At 46.0% G+C, this 26,443-nt stretch overlaps 1 protein-coding gene across 1 annotated transcript in view; it reads right to left on the bottom strand.

Moving 5' to 3' along the window:
- Nucleotides 1–65: 65 nt before the first annotated feature.
- The window catches only part of LOC137420572 (rho guanine nucleotide exchange factor 37), a 145,226-nt gene continuing 118,848 nt past the window's right edge, over nt 66–26,443 (bottom strand). The window contains exons 12-15 of the mRNA XM_068105739.2: nt 20,797–20,958; nt 13,940–14,123; nt 9,457–9,755; nt 66–347 (exon numbers count right to left, since the gene is read on the bottom strand). Of these exons, the coding sequence (XP_067961840.2) occupies nt 126–347; nt 9,457–9,755; nt 13,940–14,123; nt 20,797–20,958 (867 nt within the window). The 3' untranslated portion in view covers nt 66–125. The remainder of the gene's footprint in view (nt 348–9,456; nt 9,756–13,939; nt 14,124–20,796; nt 20,959–26,443) is intronic.

Below are 26,443 nucleotides of genomic sequence, written 5' to 3' on the forward strand. Positions count from 1 at the left end.
CAAACGTCCCATTATATTTTACTATGACAGCAGGAACCCTTTAGATTTTAGAATGAGGCGTGATGGACAGACGGACACACACTTGTCCTTTTAATGATGTATGCAGGAACTCGGCCTGATTTTAATTATTGTTTTTGGTGAGGATAAGGGCGATGTTGCTGCTTCGGTGAGTTTGTAGCCACAAGGTATGCACTTGGGACAAATCCATCGGAGCCATTCGACTCCACGAACCACCATTCTGGATTTCCGGACAAATCATGGCTCCGTTTCAGACGAACTTGCTGTCCGGCGACGAGGCTCAGCTGCCCGCTACCGTCAGCCTGGAATGGATATGCTGCAACAAAGTGCTGATTGAAGGTCATGGAACAGAGGACAAGAAGCACAAGGGATTGGAAGGGAGGGAAAGGAGAGGGAGGGACAGACACTGTTATTATAGAAGTAAAGTCAAAGGATTAACGGTTAGTTCCAAATAAAGGAATAAAAAGCCTTTTAAAATCATTAAATCAGGTACTGTTTGAAAAACCCATCATGCTTGCTTTCTGCAAACAGCTAAATAACTCCCATTATCTAACACCAGTTCCAGTGCCAGCTCCATTGCTCCCAGCAGTGAACAGAGTCTGTATCAACTGACTGTTATTCGTCGATATTTTCATTTACGGATGTTTTCCAACTGTTTTGTGATTTATTTTTTTCTGGGAGTTGAGTTGAGTTGAGTTGAGTTGCATCAGATTGTAAAGATTCAGCTTTCCACCCCACATAGTTCTGGCACTAAATATTTATAGCAAATAGAGACATTTAGTGATAGAAAGATACAATATTTACAGTGCCTTCAGAAAGTATTCATACCACTTGACTTTTTCACATTTTGTTGCTCGTCACTGACGTAAACATACAAAAACAGTCGTGGCCGAAAATATTGGCACTCTTGCACTTTTTTCAAATAACTCACAATTTTCTATAAAAAGAAGTTGAAATTGACAAAAGTATTTGGTCTCCACAATTATTTATTTCACTGTTAATATTACAGAACATCTGTTTTTGATTCAGAACTTAATATATCTTTTTAAACCAGAAAATAAAAAGAAATGGCATTGACAAAATTATTGACACCCTTGACTTAATATTTGGTAGCACAGACTTTGGACAAAATAACTGCAGTCAAGCACTTCCTATAGCCATGAATGAGCTTCCTGCACCTCTCTACTAGCAGGTTGGCCCACTCTACTTGTGCAAACTGCTCCAGTTCTCCCAGATTTGAAGGGTACCTTCTCCCAACTGCTGTTTTCAGATCTCCCCACAGGTGTTCAATAGGATTTAGATCTGGACTCATTGCGGGCCACTTCAGAACAGTCCAGCGTTTTGTCTTGAACCATTCCTGGGTGCTTTTTGAAGTGTGTTTGGGGTCATTGTCCTGCTGCGAGACCCATGACCTTCGATGGAGACCCAGCTTTCTGACACTGGGTTGAACATTGCGCTCCAAAATGCCTTGGTAATCTCCTGATTTCATGATGCCATGCACACATTCAAGGCACCCAGTGCCAGAGGCAGCTCGGCAACCCCAAAACATCACTGAACCTCCTCCATGTTTGACTGTAGGGAAGGTGTTCATTTCTTTGAAGGCTTCATTTTGTTTTCTGTAAACATAGAGATGATGTGCTTTACCAAAAAGCTCTAATTTGGTCTCATCTGTCCAAAGGACAATCTCCCAGAAGGATTTTGGCTTGGTCAGGTGTGTTTTGGCAAACACAAGTCAGGCTTTATTATGTCTCTCTCTCAGCAGTGTGCTCTTGCCATAGAACCCCCTTTCGTGAGTTGGCGACGGATGGTGCAAGTTGCAACTGTCGTACATTGTGTCGGAAGGTCAGCTTGAATCTGTTTAGCAGTTGATTGAGGTGCTTTCTCCACCATTCCAATAATCCTTTACTGCCATCTTCCATCAAGTTTTCTCTTGTGGCCACATCCACAGAGGTTTACAACAGTGCCATGGGCCTTAAACTTTCTGATAACATTGCATACGGTGGACACAGGAACATCAAGGTCTCTGGAGATGGACTTTTAGCCTTGAGATTGTCCATGCTTGGCTACAATCTTGTGTCTGACCTCCTCAGACAATTCTCTGGTTTTCTTTCTTTTTCTCCATGCTCATTGTGGTACACACGGTGATAATAAACAGCAGAATGACTCCTTTCTCCATTAAAACTGGTTAAATGAGTGATTTATATATTGCATGCACCTGCAACTCACCACAAGATATAGACACAAGAACGCTCGTCGTTTGTGTCAATCTGTTTTGGAATCATTTTGGACACTCCTCGGGCTTCCGGTTCCTCGGGCGAGTGAGGCGTGCTTCGAGCTCTCCACGGCATTGAAGTTTGAGTGTTTTCCCATTCTTGTCTTTGTCAAATTTCCACTGGTTATTTTGCTGTGTACGTGTTATTGTGTGTTTCTAGTTGGTGTTGGTTTGTGGTTCGTGCAAACTTGTGTGTAGTTAATCGTTTTCCGAGTCGTACCTCGTGCGCGGCCTGGTGACTTGGGGCTTCCCTCCCCCCTTCGGTGTTTTGTCGGTTTGGGTTCTTTCCTTCGCTGTATTGCTTGTTTCTTTTATTTTGTTTTCTCCCCCTCACCTCACCTCCTGAGACAAAGAATTATATATTGATTCTTTCTCTCCTCCCGGACACGTGCTTGTTCGCTCTCCTCCTCGTCTCGGCTTGTGCCCCGCCCCCTGTATCTCGTTTTCTTCCGCCTCTGCTCCTTCTTTCTCAAATCCACGTTCTCGCTTGGAGACTTTTCCCGGATTGTTTTTTCATGGTTCGGTTTGGATATTGTTGGAATATGTTTAAACCGCAGCCGTGATGCTGATGCCCCCCCCCCCCCCCCCCCGAATTTACATGTTTTAAACGTTTCCCAGTGTGTACCCTGGTCAGAATAGGTACACCGTATCCCTGCGTGTCGTAAGAGACGACTAAGAGGGTTGGCGTCAGGAAGGACATCCGGCCATAAAAACATTGCTTCAAAAAGAGAACCATGACAATCACAAGTACATATGGGCAGGGTGCAGCCCGAAGTGGAGATCGGTTTCTGAGGTTTGGGACATGGAATGTGGGGACAATGACAGGGAGATCAGGAGAAGTGGTGGAAGTATTGGTCAGAAGAAGAGTGGACATATGTTGTGTGCAAGAGACGAGATGGAAGGGAAGTGGTGTGAGAATGGTGAAGGGTAGGCAGGGACAGAAATACAAGTTTGTGTGGCAAGGGTGCCCGGAGGGCGTGAATGGTGTTGGTGTCCTGTTTTCTGAGGAGTTTGTAGACAGTGTGGTGAGTGTGACTAGAGTGAGTGATAGGTTGATGATGGTGAAAATGATGATTGGAAAGCTCTTGGTGAACGTCATCTCAGGATATGCTCCGCAGGTTGGTCGAAGCGATGAAGAGAAGGACAAGTTCTGGTGTGCGATAGAGAAGCTGATGGAAAACGTGAAAGATGAGGAAGTTGTTGTGGTGGGAGGAGACCTGAATGGACATGTGGGAAGGAGTATGGATGGTTTTGAGGGAGTTCATGGGGGTTACGGATATGGTGTGAGAAATGGAGAAGGTGAAAGGATTTTGGAGTTTGCTGATGGAGCTGATTTGTAATACTCAGTTCCAGAAAGAGGACAATAAGCTTGTTACATACACGTCAGGTGGGTCGACGACAACCGTTGACTACCTGATGGTGCGTCGGCGAGATAGGGGGCACCTCCGGGACACAAAGGTGATCCCGGGGGAGGAGGCTGTTTCACAGCACCACTTGGTTGTCTGCGACATAAGGGTGAAAGGTGCGAGGAGAGCTCGGCGGGTGAAGTACCAACCGAGAATGAAGGTGTGGAGGTTGAAAGAGGTGACAGTAAGGGAGGCATTAAAAGAGAGGCTGAGTGGGGTAGAGGATGATGTGGTTGAGCTTGAAAGTGGTTGGATGTCAATGAAAGCTAGTCTGTTGGGAGCCGTTGGTGAGGTATGTGGATGGACAAAAGGACCACCGAGGCACTCGGAAACATGGTGGTGGGATGTTGAGGTTGGAAAGAGGATTGACGAGAAGAGGAAGAAGTTCAAAGAGTGGCAGAAGGCGAAGGGTACGGGAGCAGAAACAGCAGAGCATGAAAGTTATAAGGCAGCCAGGAAGGCTGCAAAGAAAGAGGTAGCAAAGGCGCAGGAGGCATGTAGGAAAATGTTCGGAGAACGCTTGGATTCGGAAGAGGGTCAGAAAGCAGTATTCAGGATTGCAAAGCACATAGCGAAAGAGAGGTGTGATGTGATGGGGGTGAGTTGCTTGAAGGATGAAGTGGGACAAATCGTTGTCGACCCAGATGGAATTAAAGGAAGATGAAAAAGATATATGGAAATGCTGTTGAATACAGAGAATGAATGGGATGGCAACATAGAGAGTAACCCAGTTTTAGGACCGGCAGAGAAGATAACTGAGAAGGAAGTTGAGGAAGCGATAAAAGCAATGAAGAGTGGAAAAGCGGGAGGGCCGACGGGAGTTGTGGGAGATATGTTGAAGGCAGCAGGAAGTTGGGGTGTGAAGAGAATGACAGAGATCTGTAATCTGGTGGTGAAAGAAGGCCGCATTCCAGTGGATTTGGGAACTGAGTACCCTCGTCCCTCTATACAAGGGGAAAGGTGACCCTCTGGAGTGTGGCTCGTACCGAGCGATAAAGTTATTGGAGCATGGAATGAAGGTATTGGAAAGGGCGTTGGAGAGGAGGATAAGGAAGAAAGTGAAGATCGACGAAATGCAGTTTGGATTTATGCCAGGAAGAGGAACGACAGATGCGCTTTTCATTGTGAGGCAGTTGCAGGAGAAGTACATGGATAAGAGGAAGAAGTTGTTTTTTGGGTTTGTTGATCTGGAGAAAGCATTCGATAGGGTTCCACGCAAAGTATTGACATGGGCATTGAGGAAGTTAGGAGTGGAGGAATGGTTGATCAGAGTAGTGATGGCAATGTACAAAAGAGCACGCACAGCTGTAAGGACGAAGGACGGGAACAGTGGTGAGTTTGAGGTGAAGGTGGGAGTGCATCAGGGGTCGGTACTAAGTCCACTACTATTTGTAGCTGTGATGGAGGTGCTGGCTCAGACCGTAAAGGAGGATTTACCGTGGGAGTTGTTGTATGCAGATGATCTGGTGTTGATTGCGGAAAGTATGGATGGACTGAAGGAAAAGATGAACAAGTGGAAGGAATGTATGGAGACAAAAGGTCTGAAGGTGAATATCGGAAAGACAAAGGTGATGGCAAGTGGTAAAGCATGTGGTGAGGTGGAAAGAACTGGGAAGTGGCCGTGTGCTGTGTGCAGGAAGGGTGTCGGAGTGAACTCCATTCAATGTACAATGTGTGCTGAGTGGGTTCATCAAAAATGTAGTGGTCTGAGAGGGTCATTAACCAGTGTGGCAGCTACATTCAAATGTAAGGTGTGCACAGAGGGAGCTGCAGATGGAGGAAATGTTGAGTTGGATCTTGGAGACGGCGTGAAGCTGGAAGGTGTGAAAACATTTTGCTACCTCGGAGACATGCTGAATGGAGAAGGTGGATCAGACTCGGCAACGGTTGCTCGAGTGAGATGTGCATGGAAGAAGTTTCGGGAACTGAGTGGCGTGCTGATGAGGAGGAGAGTGTCGCTGAAGCTGAAGGGAAAGGTGTATGCTGCATGTGTGAGAAGTGTTATGATTTATGGGAGCGAGACATGGGTAATGAATGTAGAGCAGCAACGAAGGCTGGAAAGGGTGGAAATGCGAATGGTTCGATGGATGTGCGGAGTATTGTTGAGAGAGAGGAAGACAAATGATGAATTGCGAAAGATGATGGGAATATTGCCTGTGATTGATGCTGTGAAGAGGAACAGGTTGAGATGGTTTGGTCATGTATTGAGGAAGGATGAAAGTGACTGGTTGAGAAGAGTGATGGAAGTTAATGTCGAAGGAAGTAGAAGACGGGGAAGACCGAGAAAGACTTGGCTAAAGATGGTGGAAGAAGAAATGCGGGCAAGGGGGTTAACAAGGAGAGATGCAGAAAATAGGGCAAAATGGAGAAGATTGTCATGGGGACCGCAAGGCTAACCCCCGCTCTAGCAGGGAACATGGCCTTAAAATGCATGTTGTTGTTGTTGTTGTTGCAACTCACCACAGGTGAGTTCATTTCCAAAGTAAAGGAGAATCACCTGCTTGAAATCTAATTATTTCTAACAACTTCTAAAAGGTGCCAATAATATTGTCTAGGCCATTTTAGGATTTCTGTGTAGAATAAGCTAAGATTAGCTTATTCAGTTTTTTTGCCATTAATTAATTTATTCAGCTTTTTTTGTTTTGTTGCACTGAAAACCAAAGAAATACATATGTGGATACAAAAAGATTTTTAAATTTCAACAATTTTCTGGAAAAAATGGTGCATTATTTGGAAAAAGTGCAAGATTGCCAATACTTTTGGGCAGAACTATATATACGTATATATATATATATATATATATATATATATATATATATATATATATAGTATAAATAAACATACATATATGCATAAACATATACATGTACAGTCATGTGAAAAAGTAAGTACACCCCATGTAAAGTTTTGACTTTTTCAACATATTTCAACATACAGCTATTTGATCTTCATTTCAACAATATTGAGAGATAAAGGTGATATAATATAACAAATATCATGAAACATTTAAATTTTGTCGTCCATTGTATAATTTAAATAAACATAAATGCAAATTTCGCATGTGGAAAAAGTAAGTACACCAATACATGAGAAAAGGGGACGGCCAGGCCACGTCCAACCCAGACAACATTCCCCACCTTCCCCATCCTCCCCCACCCCCTTGACCCCAAACCAAAACTGACTCAACTCAAAAACAGGAAGTGACACCACAAACCGGAAGTGACCAATTAATTATAATTTTCTGATTTCATGATTTTCTCAAATTTCCCAAAATTTCCGATTTTCACAAAAATAATTATAAAACTAAAAAAATTGATTTTTAGTTTAAAGAAATACATTACCTATATAAAATACATATGGTGTTGCTTCTGAATTTTGATATTAAAAATATCTTTGAAGAACCAAAATATTACAACAACAATGGAATTAACTACCACCGTATTATGATTAAATATAATTATGATCATACTCACCCACAAAGCGGTATTAGAAAACTGTTTATCGAAACACCAACGTTGTTTTCGTGGGGTATTAAAGCGAATGAAAATAATGTTAAAGAGCACAGAGTTTAATCATATTCGCTGCCGGTTGTTATGGATAATTCGCGCTTCCTCCCCAACGACGGCAGAAACAAAAACAATAGAAATGTTTGAAGAAATTATTGACGCAATTAAAACACATTTGATGAAATCTGATGTTATTGAAAAGATGAAAAAGGAGCAGAACAAATTTAGAGCCCGTGTTAGCGGACTTGATATATTTTGGTGAAAACGTGATGGAGGAATTGCTATTGAAGGTTACCCACCAACAATGTATCCAAAACTTTTAAACAAATACGAAAAGTACAGAGAGGCAGATAAACATCCTGAAATTCTAACTTCGTTTTATGATTACAAAATCACTGAAGAATCATGCATCGAAGTTAAACTGACCGTGACGCAAGGACACGTCTGGTCTCATCGCTGAGAGACCTCCGTGTCAAGCCGGAGGAATTGATGGGTGTGAACTGTAAAGTTATCTGCGCTATTGAGATATCAAATATTTTTATCGGTGGCGCAGGTCCATCCATTCAATTGAAGGTAAATAATGTAGTTGTTCAAGAGATATTTAGGAAAACAAACAGGTTAATGATTAATATTAACAATCTTACATCTCAAAATAAAATTACGGGAGCAGCAGCGGTGTGTATGTTTACATACTGCAATGGCGGCTTTCAGTTTTGCGACGGTGTCCTTGGCTTGCAAATACTGGCTCATGAGCTGATCACAGTTCACAGTAAATTTGTCACAGTAAAAAAGTCCAAAAAGCAGTTTAAAGTGGTAAGGATCACGTAGTGTGTCAATGTAAACAAGCAGTCTGTCAAAGTGACAGCGACCGCCGGCGGCGCTATTGCCCCTTTCCGATCCCCTGACGCATTGCGGTTCCGATTTGCGATAAGGTCTATGCGCTATCACCGACACTTTTTCACCTTTTTCATACCTTTTAATCAGATTTAACTTATCTTCCATCGTAACCACATTACGCTTGGAAACACTCGCATTATCCTTCTTAGGACCCATGGCTAACACAGACACAGTAAAGGAATACTGTACGTCACCTCTGTTTTGAATGAGAACCAGCAGCTGCGCGTACGTACAGTATACTGTACGTACATTTATATATATTTTTAATGTGCTTTTTATTGTATTTTAAATTGTTTTTTAGCTTCTTTTATTGTTACTGTATGTACTATTTTATTTATTTTAAATATATTTTTAGGGGAATTTTTTTTTTCATGTCTGTAGGAGTGACGTAACGTCGCACATAATGACGTTCGCTGAACTGAAATTTACTCTAGAAGAGTGGCGTAAAGTCGGATTTGGCGTAGGTCGAAATGGCGTAAACGGGGTATGACTGTATATACTAGTGCTCCATTGGCCTCACCACACGTCGTTTCAGAGGGATAGGCATCTTTGACCATTTCAGTGTCTTTTGGGTCTTCAGAGTATTTTGGGTCTTCATGGTGCTTTGGGTCTTCAGGGTCTTTTGGATCCTCTGGGCCTTTAAGGGTATTTTTGGGTATTTGGGGTGTTTTGGGTTTTCAGGGTCTTAAGGGTCTTTTGGTTCCTCTGGGTCTTTAAGGGTCTGTGGGGTATTTTGATTATTCAGGGTATTTAAGGGTATTTTGGGTCTTTAGGGTTTTCAGGGTGTTTTGGGTCTTCAGGGTGTTTTGGGGTCTTTTGGGTCTTCTGGGTGTTTTGGGTCTTTTGGGTCGTCGGGATATTTTGGGTCGTCGGGGTGTTTTGGGTCTTCGGGTTATTTTGGGTCCTCAGAGTCTTTTAGGTCTTTTAACCGGTGGACACAGGGTCATGTTCAAAGATTGCCCATTAAACCCCCCCCCCCCCCCCCATTCAAATCCCTCCTAAAGCACCACTCAAAGCCTTTAAAACCTACCCTTATAAAGGCGGACAGATACACATTTTGTTTTTTTTTTAAATAAAGGTTTTTAATGTTTTTAAATAATAATAAATAAATAAATAATAAATAAATAAATAATAATAAATAAATAATAATAAAGGTTTTAAATGTTTTTAAATACATTTTTAAAATAAAGTTTAAATAAAGTTTAAATAAAGGCGGACGCCCTCTTGTGTCACTTTGACACACACAGTGTTTTACATGGTAGATTTAACCTTACCTAAAGTTAATCTTCGTGTTGTCTCTTATTTATATGCTCATCACGAACTTGTTTATGAATCCTTGCAAGTTTCGGGTTCTCACCGTCGTGCCCTGTGAAGCCACACAAGCTTGCATGGAACGTGTTTCTATGGGAATCACGCTTTCTTGGTTGCAGGATCCCCCAAAACCCTTACTGATGGGAGGAGATCCTCTGGGTGTCGGGTTCATCGGGTTCAAAGAAGTCTGTGAACTTGTGTTGTTGTAGTCAGATGGTGTCTTCACGAATCCCCGTCGGGGTGTCCTCGGAGAGGTGCCCTCACGTGAAGCTCCATCATGTGTGGAGTAATGCCGCTTCTTGGGGTAAGGTGTGAGCAGGCTAGCCAACACCAACCCCCTCACACCTTGGGAATACAGAATGTACAGTAAAATAAAGAAGAACATGTTTGTATGGCTTGCTGCTGTACAAACTATCTCAGTACAAAACCTTCCCGACAAACGTTTCAGCTTGATTGATGAATTAAACAAAAAACAAAGAGTTCATAGAATACATTACACCATGCAGTCAAAAGAAAAATGGACATGGAATAATAACCAACGCTGAGAGACCAAGCAGCAAATGTAATTGGTCGACTTGGCATAAAATGGCACAATATTTTGTCGAATCACAGTGAAGCGGAGGTTTTTTGAAAGTGCCAAGAAGGCGATCTGTGTTCTCTTGTTTAAGTATATCATCATCATCATTTCATGTGCCACTCGTGGCTGCTTGTTTGCATCGTTGCTGGGAGTGTGCTGCTGAAAAAGTGCCCCCTGCTGGTTAGTGCAGGAATTTGGCCTTAGCGCTGGCGAATACTCGCCTACTCGCCTACTCTTCACAAAAGATATCGTGGGACCTTTGATTTCCGTCAACTAATTAATGCCGGCAGACGGTAGTCCAGTTTAACATCCATCTGATGGATGATACACATTGATGAGTCACCCTGCCTGTGAAACATCGCAATGACAGTTTAGAGTGGTCGGGATTCTAACCGACAATGGATATGTATTGCTTTATGTGTAGACAGATGTCGTCCACCCTCCCAATTGTGTGTGTCTAAAAACTGCTATCCATTTGAACCCCTATTTAATGTTCTACTCTCTGTAATCTATCTTTGATATGCTTTTTAGCATTTGGGTGGGCCATCAGCCCATAGTTTATGTGGGAAAAGCCAGAATCCCAGTGGCTACTGCATAACCAGCACAATCTGGGTGAAAGGTCGGGAAAGGGTTTCCCCACCCCAACACTGGGCCCTGGTCAAACGGTGAATTAGCAGGGATTGGAGCGGTACATCATGGTGGAAGATGGGGGCCAGAGATTATAAATGCGTGTGCAGCCAGGAGAAAGGTGGATATACCTGAAATACACCTTGCTGAAGGCTGCGTTAAGTCACCAGAGCTTCTACGTGAAAGCTACGCCCCACCCAGCCAGACACACCTCTCGTCTTTGCAAGCCGGACAGCTGCAAGGACACGTCTGGTTTGCCACCCAGAATTGGTTCCAGCTGTGTCACATTGACACAGCTCTGGTACGTCCTGTCTTGTCACCTCTATCTGTTGTCTATCTCACGTGGTATGACTGTGGCCCTAAGATAGATAATTAAGGAATCCCCTGATGGCCTCATGGGCAGTATCAGTAATGGAGAAGAGGTTTGTTCCATCATTGTTGGTATTGCTTCCTCTGTATCCGCATCCTTTGGTATTGTCGTGCAACTCCGGTTAACACCAGAGTCGCGGATGGCCTAAACGGTCTTATTCGGAGGCAACTACCCAAACACGGATTCGGCTATGGCTGCGCAGGAGGAAGAAGGAAAATGGAGGCTGCAGCGAAAGCACTTAACTGCAGCGCAACGGCGTAGCTCCGGTCCTGTAAGGGGCAATCAACTCAAGCGGGCACAGGTTTCACTGGGGATGCAAAATAATACAAGGGTTTATTGAATAAAGGCAGGGACAGGAAAATACACGCCGATAATAAAATAAGGTAATTAAATTGGGATCCCACACACCGACAGAGTTCAGAAACCAGACGAGGGGATATGAATTAATAAAAGAAAAACGTTCGTTATGTTATTGTGAACGCGGAGCTCGGTCTTATCTGGTCTCGTCGTCTTCAAGTGTAACACGGCCCCGCTCGGCCCCGCTCCAAGCCTCTCGCCGCTCCCACGAGGTCCGTGCACCAAAGGTCAAACGCAGGGCTGCACGAACCAAGTGAACTGCACTTGAGCTCGGAATCACAAGCCAACTCTCAAGCCAACTCAACCAGCAAGCCAAGACTCTATCAACTCGGGATCGCACCGGGACGGCCAGAGCCAGGAAACTGCCAGGAATGCCAACTCGTCTTTCAACTGCCAGTCCTACTCGGGATCCACCTCCACTCAACTCGTCTCTGGATCCAACTCGACTCGTTTCCAACTCAACTCGCACCGGGACTCAACTCTGCGCACGAAAAGTCCAACTCCTTTGTCAACTGCCCAAAATGGCGTTCGGCCCTCGTTAGTATCTGCTGGCCGGTGACGTCAGCATTGGTGCACTCCAACCAATCAGTCTCCTCCACCGACTCGTCGCTTGCCCAGGTGCACGCCAACTGCGTCACTCCCACTCGCGCTCCCTGCTCCTCGTGTCATAGCACGTGCTATTCGAGGTGGATAGGCCTCTCGGAGGTGTAAATGGCGGCGGCCATTCGGCGGTGTCCTGGCCCGGTTTCTTCCTAAGTCATGTCAGGGGGGAGGGCGTTATTTAGTGTTGCACTAAGGATCCGTCGGAATGTTTATGTGGTGTGCAGTGCCAAAAAGGGACAAAGGTTTGGCTAACCAGGTGAGGACACACAGGGGCGCTACTCCTTAATCCCTACACGACTTATTACTCGAACCTCTTGGTAGATTCACAATTATACATCTTAACCGACAAAACGCCTATACTAGGAACTTATTACAAGGTAGTTTTCCTTACCGCGACACACGAAGCATGTTACCTACTCAGATCTAACTGCTCTACATATTGCTCTACCACATCGACATAACAGTATTAAATATACCTCATCATGGGGGTGAATTTGGGCAGTCCTGACCGCTAATGCAATTTGACACGTCCGTTAAAGGACTGAATTGGTTACGGGCGACCAGCGCTTTACAACAAGACCATGCCGCGTGCCTCACAGGCTCTGTTCGCCTGTTGATTAGAGATCAGGCTCATGACACTGAATTAGCGTAACATATCGGCTGACGCAGAGGTCCCACAGCATCAGATCTGCGGTATTGTGACAGTGGACATGCAATCTGGCTCGGCGTCATCGACTCAGCCGGCTGGTATGGCCGCTGTTGATGTGCCCAGCCGGGATTCATACCAGAACAATGGGACTACCATCTGGTTGTAATAATATGAAGATTTATTTTCATGGGACATTTTTTTTACGGTTGCTGGAGTGCGATGTGCATGGAAGAAGCTTCGGGCACTGAGTGGCGTGCTGACGAGGAGGGGAGTGTCGTTGAGGCTGAAGGGAAAGGTGTATGCTGCATGTGTGAGAAGTGCTATGATTTATGGGAGTGAGACATGGGTAATGAACGTAGAGCAGCAACAAAGGCTGGAAAAGGTGGAAATGCGAATGGTTCGGTGGATGTGCGGAGTATCGTTGAGAGAGAGGAAGACAAATGATGAATTGTGAAAAATGATGGGAACATTGCCTGTGATTGATGCTGTGAAGAGAAACAGGTTGGGATGGTTTGGTCATGTGTTGAGGAAGGATGAAAGTGACTGGTTGAGAAGAGTGACGGAAATGAATGTATAAGGAAGTATAGGACGGGGAAGACCGAGAAAGACTTGGCTGAAGATGGTGAAAGAAGAAATGCGGGCAAGGGGGTTAACAAGGAGAGATGCAGAAAATAGGGCAAGATGGAGAATATTGTCATGGGGCCCGCCTGGCTTACCCCCGCTCTAGCAGGGAAAATGGCCTTAAAATGCCTGTTGTTGTTGTTGTTATGTTGTTGGACGACTCCTCAGCACCATCCCGACACACACCACTGTGTGTGCTATGGAATAAGGTGTTTTTTTACGGCGGCCGGAGTGCAAATCCTGCCACCAACCTCCTTGAGAGAGGACCCAGTACCCTGGTAGTCATTTCGCCAACCTCGGACAGAAAAGAGGCCGAGTCAACCCCACCTGGTATTAATTCAACAGAAGACGGGATTCAAACTCAGGACCTTAGGATCCCAAGGCCGCCACCGTAACCATTAGGCCAACACAATATAAAGATTGTACCCGTATCATGCTTATCCACAGTATGTTCCAAGACGGTATTTAAACTTGGCGAGTTGATGTTTTACAAATTGTTTGCTCTCAGATTCCCCGAGTATCAAGGGTGCTCCTCAGCCTTCAATGCTTCATAATCTTCCGTACAATCTGGCTGAGTGATTATGCATCCTGCAGTACTATCGCACTCTGCTTCCCAAATAGGGTTGTACTTTGTATCATTATTACACTATCTGTACACTGCTTTAATTTCAGAATGGCCAAGCAGGTCACTGATCAACACATCATGTAACGTTTATGGTCTGTACCTCCACAATCAACAAGCCAACGTGTTGAGTCTCCCAAACCATCATGTGTCTTCATAAATCCCACGATATCACCACAGAACAACTGCAGGTCCACGCCATTACCGACCCTTGTGTCTCCCCGCAGCATGAAGAGGCGAGCTGGTTCATGTGCTTGCAACACCAGCTCTCTGCGTTCCGCTCGGCGCTGGCCAAAGACGAACAAAGACAGTGGGAGGAAACTCATCAAACTATTGGACTACACCATTGCAACTCTACCGGCGACGTTATCCCAGCCAGAAACAGATACCGAATATACATTATCAACATGTGAATACGGTGCACAATGGAGAGGGAAATCAAAGCACGGGTAAGTGCTATCCAGGGGATAAATTACTTATCTGAGGGATAAAATTTCCAAATTTTTCCACACAGGGTGACCTGAAAGTTCCTACCTTGGTGAAAAAAACAAAGCAAAAAAAAACCTTGGTTTTTCTCCCGACCTTGGTGAAGTAATACAAAATACTTCAAAAATGGTACTGCTTCCTCATTTGATGATAAATGGTCTGTTAGTTAACCATGGAATAAGAATTTCAACCATAGGATAGCTCTTATGCAGTGGTTAAAATTATCCGAGTTTGGAGCAACTGGGGCCTGGTGTTTAGTCAGTCCATAACCTGGCAAATAGAGTCGGAAAATTAAATAGCACTTCATGAAAGGTTGCTCGAGTCCATTCTATCTATAGAAATAGGGGCAACACCCCTGGGCACTCACCTGGTAGAATAAAGCAAAATACTACACCGACTAAAGGTGTTATAACAGTATCACAGTATTGGTTCACGAGTTATCAAGTAACCACTATATTCGTCATGTGTGTGCGTCTGTCTGTGTGTGTGTGTCTGTCTGACCGCAGCATAATTACCCGATGATATCATCCGATCTTGATGAAACTTTGGTGGGAGGTTGATATCATGATCTAGTTGTGTCCTGCCTAGAGTGGGCGTATTACGCCCATTGTGGGCGGAGCCACGCCCGAAAAAGATGTCTTTTTAGGGGGTAATCAATTTCAAGCTACATCTTCTCCGAGGGGTTTGGTGGAATCTGACAGGGGTTTCGGTACTTGGTGAGGCCAATGTCATGTGTCTAGCCCGACGGAGCTCGATTTTTCATTTTCGCCCCAAGGTCAAGGTCACAAGGTCACGAAATTTAGAAAAGTCTATTTTTGATGGTTTTATTACATTGTTCGCTTCCTGATAGGGTGAAATATCGTATATGATCCTATATTATCACATACATCATGAAATACAAGTTTTCCAACAAATTTCAGAATCTTCGACCTTTGAAGGTCACAAAGGTCAAATTTTCAAAGTTGTCGGAATCGAACCGAATTTTCGGTATTGTGTAGCTAACTAACCTCATAACTGATTATACATTATTTTCTATCTCATTTCGAGGTCAGTAACCTACGTTTTGACATTTCCGGGCCTGGCCCCTCCGGGCCTGTTTCGGTTATAGTTCGTCCTTTGTCATTGAATACCGCTCGCTCGTGAACCATCGTCGTCTCCTGACTTGTTTTAAACCAATTTCAATGGTTGCTAGGAGACAGGGCAGCATGTAGAATCATACAAACGTGATCGTAAGACTTTAAACAACAAAAAAAAAAACATTTTGGGGGGAAATCCCCCTTACTCTGCCCATAGACTTCCCTAGACCCCGATTATTTAAATTTCTAATGTTGTGAGCAAACATTGGTACATCAAGGGTGATGAACGGAATTTGTGGTAAGTTTCATCAGAATTGTACATGTAGTTTTGGAGAAGAGAGAAAATACCTATTTTAGGTGGTCAAACCCAGTGCACGCCCCCTCAAACCCAGATTTTTGAATGCCGCGAACAAACTTTGATACATCACTGGTGAGGAAGGTTGTGGTCATGTTTCATCAAAATGGTGTGTGTAGTTTCAGAGAAGAAAGCAAATACCTATGGGAATAAATAACCCCCCCCCCCCCCCCTGTGGACCACCTTAGACCTCGATTTTTTTTAATACCATGAACAAACATTGGTACATCACCGGTGTTGAAGGTTGTGCTCAGGTTTCATCGGATTTCTATGTGTAGTTTCAGAGAGGAAAGCAAATACCTATTTTAGGGGGGTGGAAGGGTGTTGGCCAAACCTAGACCCACTTTGATAGTAGACCCCCTTAGACCCTGATTCTTTTTAATGTCATGAACAAACCAGAATCGCAACATACCAAGTATCATTTTCGCCAAATTTGGTCACAATCCCATCAGCAGTTTCGGAGAAGTTGCAAGTGTTTACGGACTGTATACACGCCATCCCATAAGCTAAAAATAAAAGGCAATGTGTGTGTGTGTCTCCTCCATAACTCCAAAACCATGAAACCTAACAGGCCCAAACTTTGCAGGCATACTAAAAGAACTCCACAGGAACGCATGAATGAAAACTGGGTGTTTGGGTAACTTAACACCCCTTTTCAAGATAATTATCGGATTACCTTCCTGAAAGGCTTTATTCCTGGTCAGCTAAACATCACCTCAAAGAGGTCTGAGAAACCATTTTGTTTCGACCTATTCAAACATGCCTTTCCTTGGAAACACGATCTGCTCTCATTAACTAATTAAAGTATATAATCAAAATCTGTATTCGGGTTTGAGGATCGGATCTCGAGGATTATATCAATGCCAAAATCTGGAGTGAAATCTGAAGATTTTAAGAAATCAGCGATTATTATAACGGTGTATTTTATTTATTTATATGCAAGAAAGGCCGTCATACCTCCTCCATATTTACACAAGAAAATACAAAAACGTAATTAATTAGTCGGGAGGACGGGGAAATTCCCGAGTTAAATTTTTTTACTTCTTCTTTTAGACGGTATTTGACCAACAGAATGTAAATACAGCAATGCACTTTCATAATACTGTATATATTGATGAGACGATACATCGGATACCTTTTCAAGTTGCAAAATGCTTCAACTTTATTCCCATTTGTCATAATTTAATTATAATGATTGTAATTAAACAGAATACAGAGAACAGTGTGAAGAGAAAGCATTCGCGCTGCTTCTTATTATTTAAAGCATGACGGAGAAACTCAGCTAATAATGAGATTGGAAAATCATCAACATACACAATCATTTTATTATTCCCTGTGTTTTTTGGCAAAATACACTGCCCAGATCTTCTTCAAACTCAGCGAGAAACGTTTTCTTCAAACTTGGAAAGCATTACAGAGAAACTCAGCGATAGAACATGCAAAGGCTCCTTCGTTCACCTCAGTTATTTTTTGGTGCGTGGGTGGCGTATATGGAGCCTCGCAACTCTGAAAATACCATAAAACTTAAAAAGAAGACGAAGAAGATCCCTCCTACATATTCAGCGAAGCGACAGGTGTAATTGGCTGGTGACGGGTGGAATTTGCACTAACAAATGGTGGTATTTTGAGAGAGACCTGTGGTGCGGGCCCATGGTGTTCACACGTTGGATTAACAACGGTGCCTGAGGACCATAGGCCGGGGGCCCTTCATCTTTGGTAAGATTACATCGGAAAGTTAACTCCCTCACCCCATTCTCCTGGGGTATGTTCCATTACCATTCAGCTTGCTATCGCTTGTCAAGCCAGCCACTCCTCATCCTTTCGTTGTATTGCTATCTTGAGTGTTTAAGCCACTTGGCGAGCACTCTTAAAGCTTATTACCTCCACCACCGAAGATGAAAAGAGGTTATGTTTTCACCCCTGTCTGTCTGTTTGTGAACAGGATATCTCAAAAAGTTGTGGATGGATTCGGACGAAATTTGGTGGACATGTTGGGTGTGTGACAAGGAAGAGTTTATTCAATTTTGGTGAAGTTTCAAATCCGGATCCAGATCAGATAATTTTTAAGTGATTCTTCAAATCGAATTGATTTCTTTGGACGAATGTATTCGATTTTGTTGAAGGTCCAAATCCAAATAGGGATCTGGATAGAAGAATTTTTACGGCTTAGCCCACAGGGCAAAGCCGTCTAGAACAGTGTTTGTCTGTCTGTATGTACTGCATGTATGTACCCTCAAACGTATACCAATCAGAGCTGAGGATCTGGTCACACGACAGGGTGATGTGATTATGTCAGATGTCATTACGGCGGTAAGGCGGCTGACTCTCCGCACACCGCCATTTTGATTTAGATGCCGTTCATGCCAAACATATGGTCGAACCTGTCATATATCACAATCGCCATGTTCTACCTTGACGTTTTTCATTCAGTGTGAAACACAAATAAACCGATTGTTAAAATGACCATCAAATACCAAAAGCATTGGCGTTACGTCTCTTCCAACAATACGGTACGTATAGGCCTTAGGCTTTATGCCTCACCTTCGGACCGCTTCAGACAAATTAAGCCCAGGTTTCTTAATACAGTGGTGTATCGTTTCAGTCGTATCGTTTTCGTAATAATAATATAGTAAATATAAACATAACACTGTAATCCCAATGTTGTGAATGAAAAGTTAATGGATTGAAGCGGTGTATGGTTCATGATCAATGATGAGCGGTGTTCGGCACTAATATTAATAACCGAGGAAGTAAGGAATTCACCTCGGTTTTTTGATAGTAATAACATTTTCGAAATAATGATAAAGTAACGTCAATATTATAGTAAATCTAATCGTAACATTAATCCCTTCGTAGAGACTGCAAACGTACTGGAAGTTAAAATATATCATCTTCTACATAATAAAGTCGCAGCAGTTTTGTGTCCGTTACGTCATGATGATGCTATTATGAAGCGTCTATGATGGCATTAACGACGGCTGACTCCACCGACCGACATTTGAATTTACATGTACACCCGCTCACTACAGGAACTGCAGGAAGGGTCATTCCTCTTTGGGGTATATAGATTACAGTCGATCTATGGTCAGGTCTCAGGAACATTGGGTGTGTGTTCGTTTACCAAGTTTCTTGTGGGGAGATCGCCAAGTGGTTTCAGCATTCGAGCAAGCACTCCATTCAAATCCATTAAGGAACGGCTGGCTTGGCAAGCGCTAGCTAGCTGCTTGGTAAAGGAGCACACCTCCAACCCTTGTGGGGTATATAGATTACAGTAGATCTTCGCTCAGTTCTGGAAGTAAAACGTACCTCACGGATGTCTGGATTCCTCCAAATTTCTTTGTTTAATGCTATAAACAGCATTATCGACTGTTAAAAAAAGCTAATCATATGTGTTTGTGGTTTATCATATTTTACAAGCCCGGATACGCCGCTGTTAGACTTTCGGTCTTGTTTTAACTTGTAAGGGATTCTTCACCATTGAGTGATAGGGCCAAAAACGATAAATAACATGATATTGCAAAACGTTGGGGACGACTTATGACAAAACTAGGTGGATGAGTTGTGTAGGCGACAAAAACAAGCCGAGTCGATTTTGTTTCAGGTCCGAATCCAGATCTGGCCTATCAGTGGGATGCAAAACGTAAACTGTTCACCCTTGCTCCATCCTCCTGCTCTGCCATCTCCTCATGCTCTTCACTCACCCCTCATCCCATTTCCCCTTCTCCTTCTCTCCACTCACTCCTTCTCTCCACTCACTCCTCCTTCTCTGCACTCACCCCTCTTTCTGCTCCCCTGTTCCTCATCTCTTGCTTCCTGCTCACTCCTTCTGCTTCCCACTCACTCCTCCTTCTCCCCATTCACCCCTCTTTCTGCTCCCCTGTTCCTCATCTCTTGCTTCCTGCTCACTCCTTCTGCTTCCCACTCATTCCTTCTGCTTCCCACTCATTCCTTCTGCTTCCCACTCACTCCTTCTGCTTCCCACTCACTCCTTCTGCTTCCCACTCACTCCTTCTGCTTCCCACTCACTCCTTCTGCTTCCCACTCACTCCTTCTGCTTCCCACTCACTCCTTCTGCTTCCCACTCACTCCTTCTGCTTCCCACTCACTCCTTCTGCTTCCCACTCACTCCTTCTGCTTCCCACTCACTCCTCCTGCTCACCCCTTCTCCTGCTCCCTGCTCAACCCTCCTCCTGCTTCTCTCTCACTCTCCTCATTCTCCCCGTTCACTCCTCCTCCTGCATCCCACACAATCCTCCTCCTGCTTCCCATTCACCCTTCCATCTGATCCATGCTCGCCCCTCATCCTGATCCATGCTCACCCCTCGTCCTGCTCCTCTCTCATCCCTTCTCCTGGTCGCTGCTCACCCCCCTTTCTGCTGCCCTCTCATTTTCCTCTTGCTTCCCACTCACCCCTCTTGCTCACCCATTCTCCTGCTCACCCCTCGTCCTGCTCCTTGCTCATCCTTTCTCCTGATCCCTGCTCACCCCTCTTACTCTCCTCTTGCTCCCCACTCACCCCTCCTGCTCACCTCTCCTCCTGATCTCTTCTCACTCTTCTCCTGCTCCCCATTCACTTCTCCTCCTGCTGCCCTCTCTCCTCCTGCTCCCCACTTACCCCTCCTCCTAATCGTCCTCACCCCTTCTCCTGATCCCCGTTCACCCTCACTCTCCCGATTTCTGCTCACCCATTCCTGCTCTCTCCTCACCATCCTCCTGCTCCACACCTCCTCACCATCCTCCTGCTCTTCACCCTTCCTGTCTTCCCCTCCTCCTCCCTCCCCTCATCCTCGCCCGTCCATCTCCCCACACCTCCTCTCTTAATGGATGTTAAAGATCCCTCGGTGTCTTATTGAGGAGTTGGCGAGTTATCACCATCATTCTGGACATATACAAATATCTGCCCAAACGATCTTCAGTGAAACGTCAGGCCCGATCAGTCGGCTGCAGAAAAGATATGCCAGAAGCATTTTCCCCACGAGAAGGTGAGAGGACTTGGAGGCGTTAAAAGAAGAGGTAGATATAAACAAAATACATGATACGTACCACGTTGCAGTCGGTGTCCATGCTCCTCGTCTTGCTTATGACTGGGTGCGATATCTTGGGACATAGTGTGCCAATGTTGCACCCAAAGTCATAGTGAGAAAGCTTGTCCTCGACTTCCTGTTCCAGGTTAAGTGAAGGCCCCTCATCGAGATGACCCATGACCTACGGTCACCACACACGGTCATCAACGACCCACAAGACCATATAACAAGCAAAACATAAAAGGTCTTAAAATGCAACAAAGAGGATTTTTTGCCTGATGGTGTAAAATGCCACAAACAGTATGGCCGCGCAGAACATGTTTGAACACACAGTTGTATCAAATACACCGTTAACAGCATATGTAATGGATAGCAAAATGCAATCACTGCGATAAAACAGCAATAACGGCTCGAGCACAAACGAGTCATCACGCGGCGGCTCACTCACGTGACCAGGTAATAACAGGTATGCAGAATGCAGATGCCGGTGCTTTCGGCAAGAGAAGAAGCAGAAGCAGGAGCAATATGAACATTTTCCTCGGCAGTTTCAAAATGAGCAGAGTCCGCAAAAACGAATCACAACGACAGTGAAACAAATTAACTCCACAATTAAACATTCCAAAGATGCAGAGACGACCTCATTTGGTCTTGATCCACCGAAGGAACCAATTACGCCAAAGTGCACACGACGCCATTTTCTACAAGCTCTCCTCTTCTTCCATTCATTATGAATGTTTTGTAAACTTATTTTCCCTTCTTTATATTTCCCCACCATCTTTGTCTCAATTGATGCATCCGACATCGTCGATCGATTAATTTGTCGTTTCCAAATTGTTGCCCGAAATATTACGTCAAACTGAAACGAGCCTGAACAGGTGAGAGAACAGAGGCAAAAACCTCAACCAAGCGACAACTACCGGGGATGCCTCTTCACGGTGGTTGTACCCTCCCAACGCTAGTCGGCGGCCAAATCTTCCCCATTCCTCCCAACGCAAGTCGGCGGCCAAATCTTCCCCATTCCTCCCTGCAGCTCACATTCCGGCCAAATCTTCCCCAATCCTCCCTGCAGCTCACATTCCAGCCAAATCTTCCCCATTCCTCCCAACGCAAGTCGGCGGGCAAATCTTCCCCATTCCTCCCTGCAGCTCACATTCCGGCCAAATCTTCCCCATTCCTCCCAACGCAAGTCGGCGGCCAAATCTTCCCCATTCCTCCCTGCAGCTCACATTCCGGCCAAATCTTCCCCATTCCTCCCTGCAGCTCACATTCCGGCCAAATCTTCCCCAATCCTCCCTGCAGCTCACATTCCGTCCAAATCTTCCCCATTCCTCCCTGCAGCTCACATTCCGGCCAAATCTTCCCCATTCCTCCCAACGCAAGTCCGCGGCCAAATCTTCCCCATTCCTCCCTGCAGCTCACATTCCGGCCAAATCTTCCCCATTCCTCCCAACGCTAGTCGGCGGCCAAATCTTCCCCATTCCTCCCTGCAGCTCACATTCCGGCCAAATCTTCCCCATTCCTCCCAACGCTAGTCGGCGGCCAAATCTTCCCCATTCCTCCCTGCAGCTCACATTCCGGCCAAATCTTCCCCATTCCTCCCAACGCTAGTCGGCGGCCAAATCTTCCCCATTCCTCCCTGCAGCTCACATTCCGGCCAAATCTTCCCCATTCCTCCCAACGCAAGTCGGCGGCCAAATCTTCCCCATTCCTCCCTGCAGCTCACATTCCGGCCAAATCTTCCCCATTCCTCCCTGCAGCTCACATTCCGGCCAAATCTTCCCCATTCCTCCCTGCAGCTCACATTCCAGCAAAATCTTCCCCATTCCTCCCTGCAGCTCACATTCCGGCCAAATCTTCCCCATTCCTCCCTGCAGCTCACATTCCAGCAAAATCTTCCCCATTCCTCCCTGCAGCTCGCATTCCGGCCAAATCTTCCCCATTCCTCCCTGCAGCTCACATTCCAGCCAAATCTTCCCCATTCCTCCATGCAGCTCACATTCCAGCCAAATCTTCCCCATTCCTCCATGCAGCTCACATTCCAGCCAAATCTTCCCCATTCCTCCCTGCAGCTCACATTCCAGCCAAATCTTCCCCATTCCTCCCTGCAGCTCACATTCCGGCCAAATCTTCCCCATTCCTCCCTGCAGCTCACATTCCAGCAAAATCTTCCCCATTCCTCCCTGCAGCTCACATTCCGGTCAAATCTTCCCCAGTCCTCCCTGCAGCTCACATTCCGGCCAAATCTTCCCCATTCCTCCCTGCAGCTCACATTCCAGCCAAATCTTCCCCATTCCTCCCTGCAGCTCACATTCCAGCCAAATCTTCCCCATTCCTCCCTGCAGCTCACATTCCGGCCAAATCTTCCCATTCCTCCCTGCAGCTCACATTCCAGCCAAATCTTCCCCCATTCCTCCCTGCAGCTCACATTCCAGCCAAATCTTCCCCATTCCTCCCTGCAGCTCACATTCCAGCCAAATCTTCCCCATTCCTCCCTGCAGCTCACATTCCAGCCAAATCTTCCCCATTCCTCCCTGCAGCTCACATTCCAGCCAACTCTTCCCCATTCCTCCCTGCAGCTCACATTCCGGCCAAATCTTCCCCATTCCTCCCTGCAGCCCACATTCCAGCCAAATCTTCCCCATTCCTCCCTGCAGCTCACATTCCAGCCAAATCTTCCCCATTCATCCCTGCAGCTCACATTCCGGCCAAATCTTCCCCATTCCTCCCTGCAGCTCACATTCCGGCCAAATCTTCCCCATTCCTCCCTGCAGCTCACATTCCAGCCAAATCTTCAACATTCCTCCCTGAAACTCACATTCCAGCCAAATCTTCCCCCTTCCTCCATGCAGCTCACATTCCAGCCAAATCTTCCCCGTTCCTCCATGCAGCTCACATTCCAGCCAAATCTTCCCCATTCCTCCCTGAAGCTCACATTCCAGCCAAATCTTCCCCATTCCTCCCTGAAGCTCACATTCCAGCCAAATCTTCCCCATTCCTCCCTGAAGCTCACATTCCAGCCAAATCTTCCCCATTCCTCCCTGCAGCTCACATTCCAGCCAAATCTTCCCCATTCCTCCCTGCAGCTCACATTCCAGCCAAATCTTCCCCATTCCTCCCTGCAGCTCACATTCCAGCCAAATCCTCCCCATTCGTCCCTGCAGCTCACATTCCAGCAAAATCTTCCCCATTCCTCCCTGCAGCTCACATTCTGGCCAAATCTTCCCCATTCCTCCCTGCAGCTCACATTCCAGCCAAATCTTCCCCATTCCTCCCTGCAGCTCACATTCCAGCCAAATCTTCCCCAATCCTCCCTGCAGCTCACATTCCAGCCAAATCTTCCCCATTCCTCCCTGAAGCTCACATTCCAGCCAAATCTTCCCCATTCCTCCATGCAGCTCACATTCCAGCCAAATATTCCCCATTCCTCCATGCAGCTCACATTCCAGCCAAATCTTCCCCATTCCTCCCTGCAGCTCACATTCCAGCCAAATCTTCCCCATTCCTCCCTGCAGCTCACATTCCAGCCAAATCTTCCCCATTCCTCCCTGCAGCTCACATTCCGGCCAAATCTTCCCCATTCCTCCCTGCAGCTCACATTCCAGCAAAATCTTCCCCATTCCTCCCTGAAGCTCACATTCCAGCCAAATCTTCCCCATTCTTCCCTGAAGCTCACATTCCAGCCAAATCTTCCCCATTCTTACCTGCAGCTCACATTTCAGCCATAATCTTCCCCATTCCTCCCTGCAGCTCACATTCCAGCCAAATCTTCCCCATTCCTCCCTGCAGCTCACATTCCAGCCAAATCTTCCCCATTCCTCCCTGCAGCTCACATTCCGGCCAAATCTTCCCCATTCCTCCCTGCAGCTCACATTCCAGCAAAATCTTCCCCATTCCTCCCTGCAGCTCACATTCCGGCCAAATCTTCCCCATTCCTCCCTGCAGCTCACATTCCAGCCAAATCTTCCCCATTCCTCCCTGCAGCTCACATTCCAGCCAAATCATCCCCAATCCTCCCTGCAGCTCACATTCCAGCAAAATCTTCCCCATTCCTCCCTGCAGCTCGCATTCTGGCCAAATCTTCCCCATTCCTACCTGCAGCTCACATTCTAGCCAAATCTTCCCCATTCCTCCATGCAGCTCACATTCCAGCCAAATCTTCCCCATTCCTCCATGCAGCTCACATTCCAGCCAAATCTTCCCCATTCCTCCCTGCAGCTCACATTCCAGCCAAATCTTCCCCATTCCTCCCTGCAGCTCACATTCCAGCCAAATCTTCCCCATTCCTCCCTGCAGCTCACATTCCGGCCAAATCTTCCCCATTCCTCCCTGCAGCTCACATTCCAGCAAAATCTTCCCCATTCCTCCCTGCAGCTCACATTCCGGTCAAATCTTCCCCAGTCCTCCCTGCAGCTCACATTCCGGCCAAATCTTCCCCATTCCTCCCTGCAGCTCACATTCCAGCCAAATCTTCCCCATTCCTCCCTGCAGCTCACATTCCAGCCAAATCTTCCCCATTCCTCCCTGAAGCTCACATTCCAGCCAAATCTTCCCCATTCCTCCCTGCAGCCCACATTCCAGCCAAATCTTCCCCATTCCTCCCTGCAGCTCACATTCCAGCCAAATCTTCCCCATTCATCCCTGCAGCTCACATTCCGGCCAAATCTTCCCCATTCCTCCCTGCAGCTCACATTCCGGCCAAATCTTCCCCATTCCTCCCTGCAGCTCACATTCCAGCCAAATCTTCCCCATTCCTCCCTGAAACTCACATTCCAGCCAAATCTTCCCCCTTCCTCCATGCAGCTCACATTCCAGCCAAATCTTCCCCGTTCCTCCATGCAGCTCACATTCCAGCCAAATCTTCCCCATTCCTCCCTGAAGCTCACATTCCAGCCAAATCTTCCCCATTCCTCCCTGAAGCTCACATTCCAGCCAAATCTTCCCCATTCCTCCCTGAAGCTCACATTCCAGCCAAATCTTCCCCATTCCTCCCTGCAGCTCACATTCCAGCCAAATCTTCCCCATTCCTCCCTGCAGCTCACATTCCAGCCAAATCTTCCCCATTCCTCCCTGCAGCTCACATTCCGGCCAAATCCTCCCCATTCCTCCCTGCAGCTCACATTCCAGCAAAATCTTCCCCATTCCTCCCTGCAGCTCACATTCTGGCCAAATCTTCCCCATTCCTCCCTGCAGCTCACATTCCAGCCAAATCTTCCCCATTCCTCCCTGCAGCTCACATTCCAGCCAAATCTTCCCCAATCCTCCCTGCAGCTCACATTCCAGCCAAATCTTCCCCATTCCTCCCTGAAGCTCACATTCCAGCCAAATCTTCCCCATTCCTCCATGCAGCTCACATTCCAGCCAAATCTTCCCCATTCCTCCATGCAGCTCACATTCCAGCCAAATCTTCCCCATTCCTCCCTGCAGCTCACATTCCAGCCAAATCTTCCCCATTCCTCCCTGCAGCTCACATTCCAGCCAAATCTTCCCCATTCCTCCCTGCAGCTCACATTCCGGCCAAATCTTCCCCATTCCTCCCTGCAGCTCACATTCCAGCAAAATCTTCCCCATTCCTCCCTGAAGCTCACATTCCAGCCAAATCTTCCCCATTCTTCCCTGAAGCTCACATTCCAGCCAAATCTTCCCCATTCTTACCTGCAGCTCACATT

This window comes from Myxine glutinosa, chromosome 2, assembly GCF_964187855.1.
Source record: "Myxine glutinosa chromosome 2, kmMyxGlut1.1, whole genome shotgun sequence".
NCBI lineage: Eukaryota > Metazoa > Chordata > Myxini > Myxiniformes > Myxinidae > Myxine > Myxine glutinosa.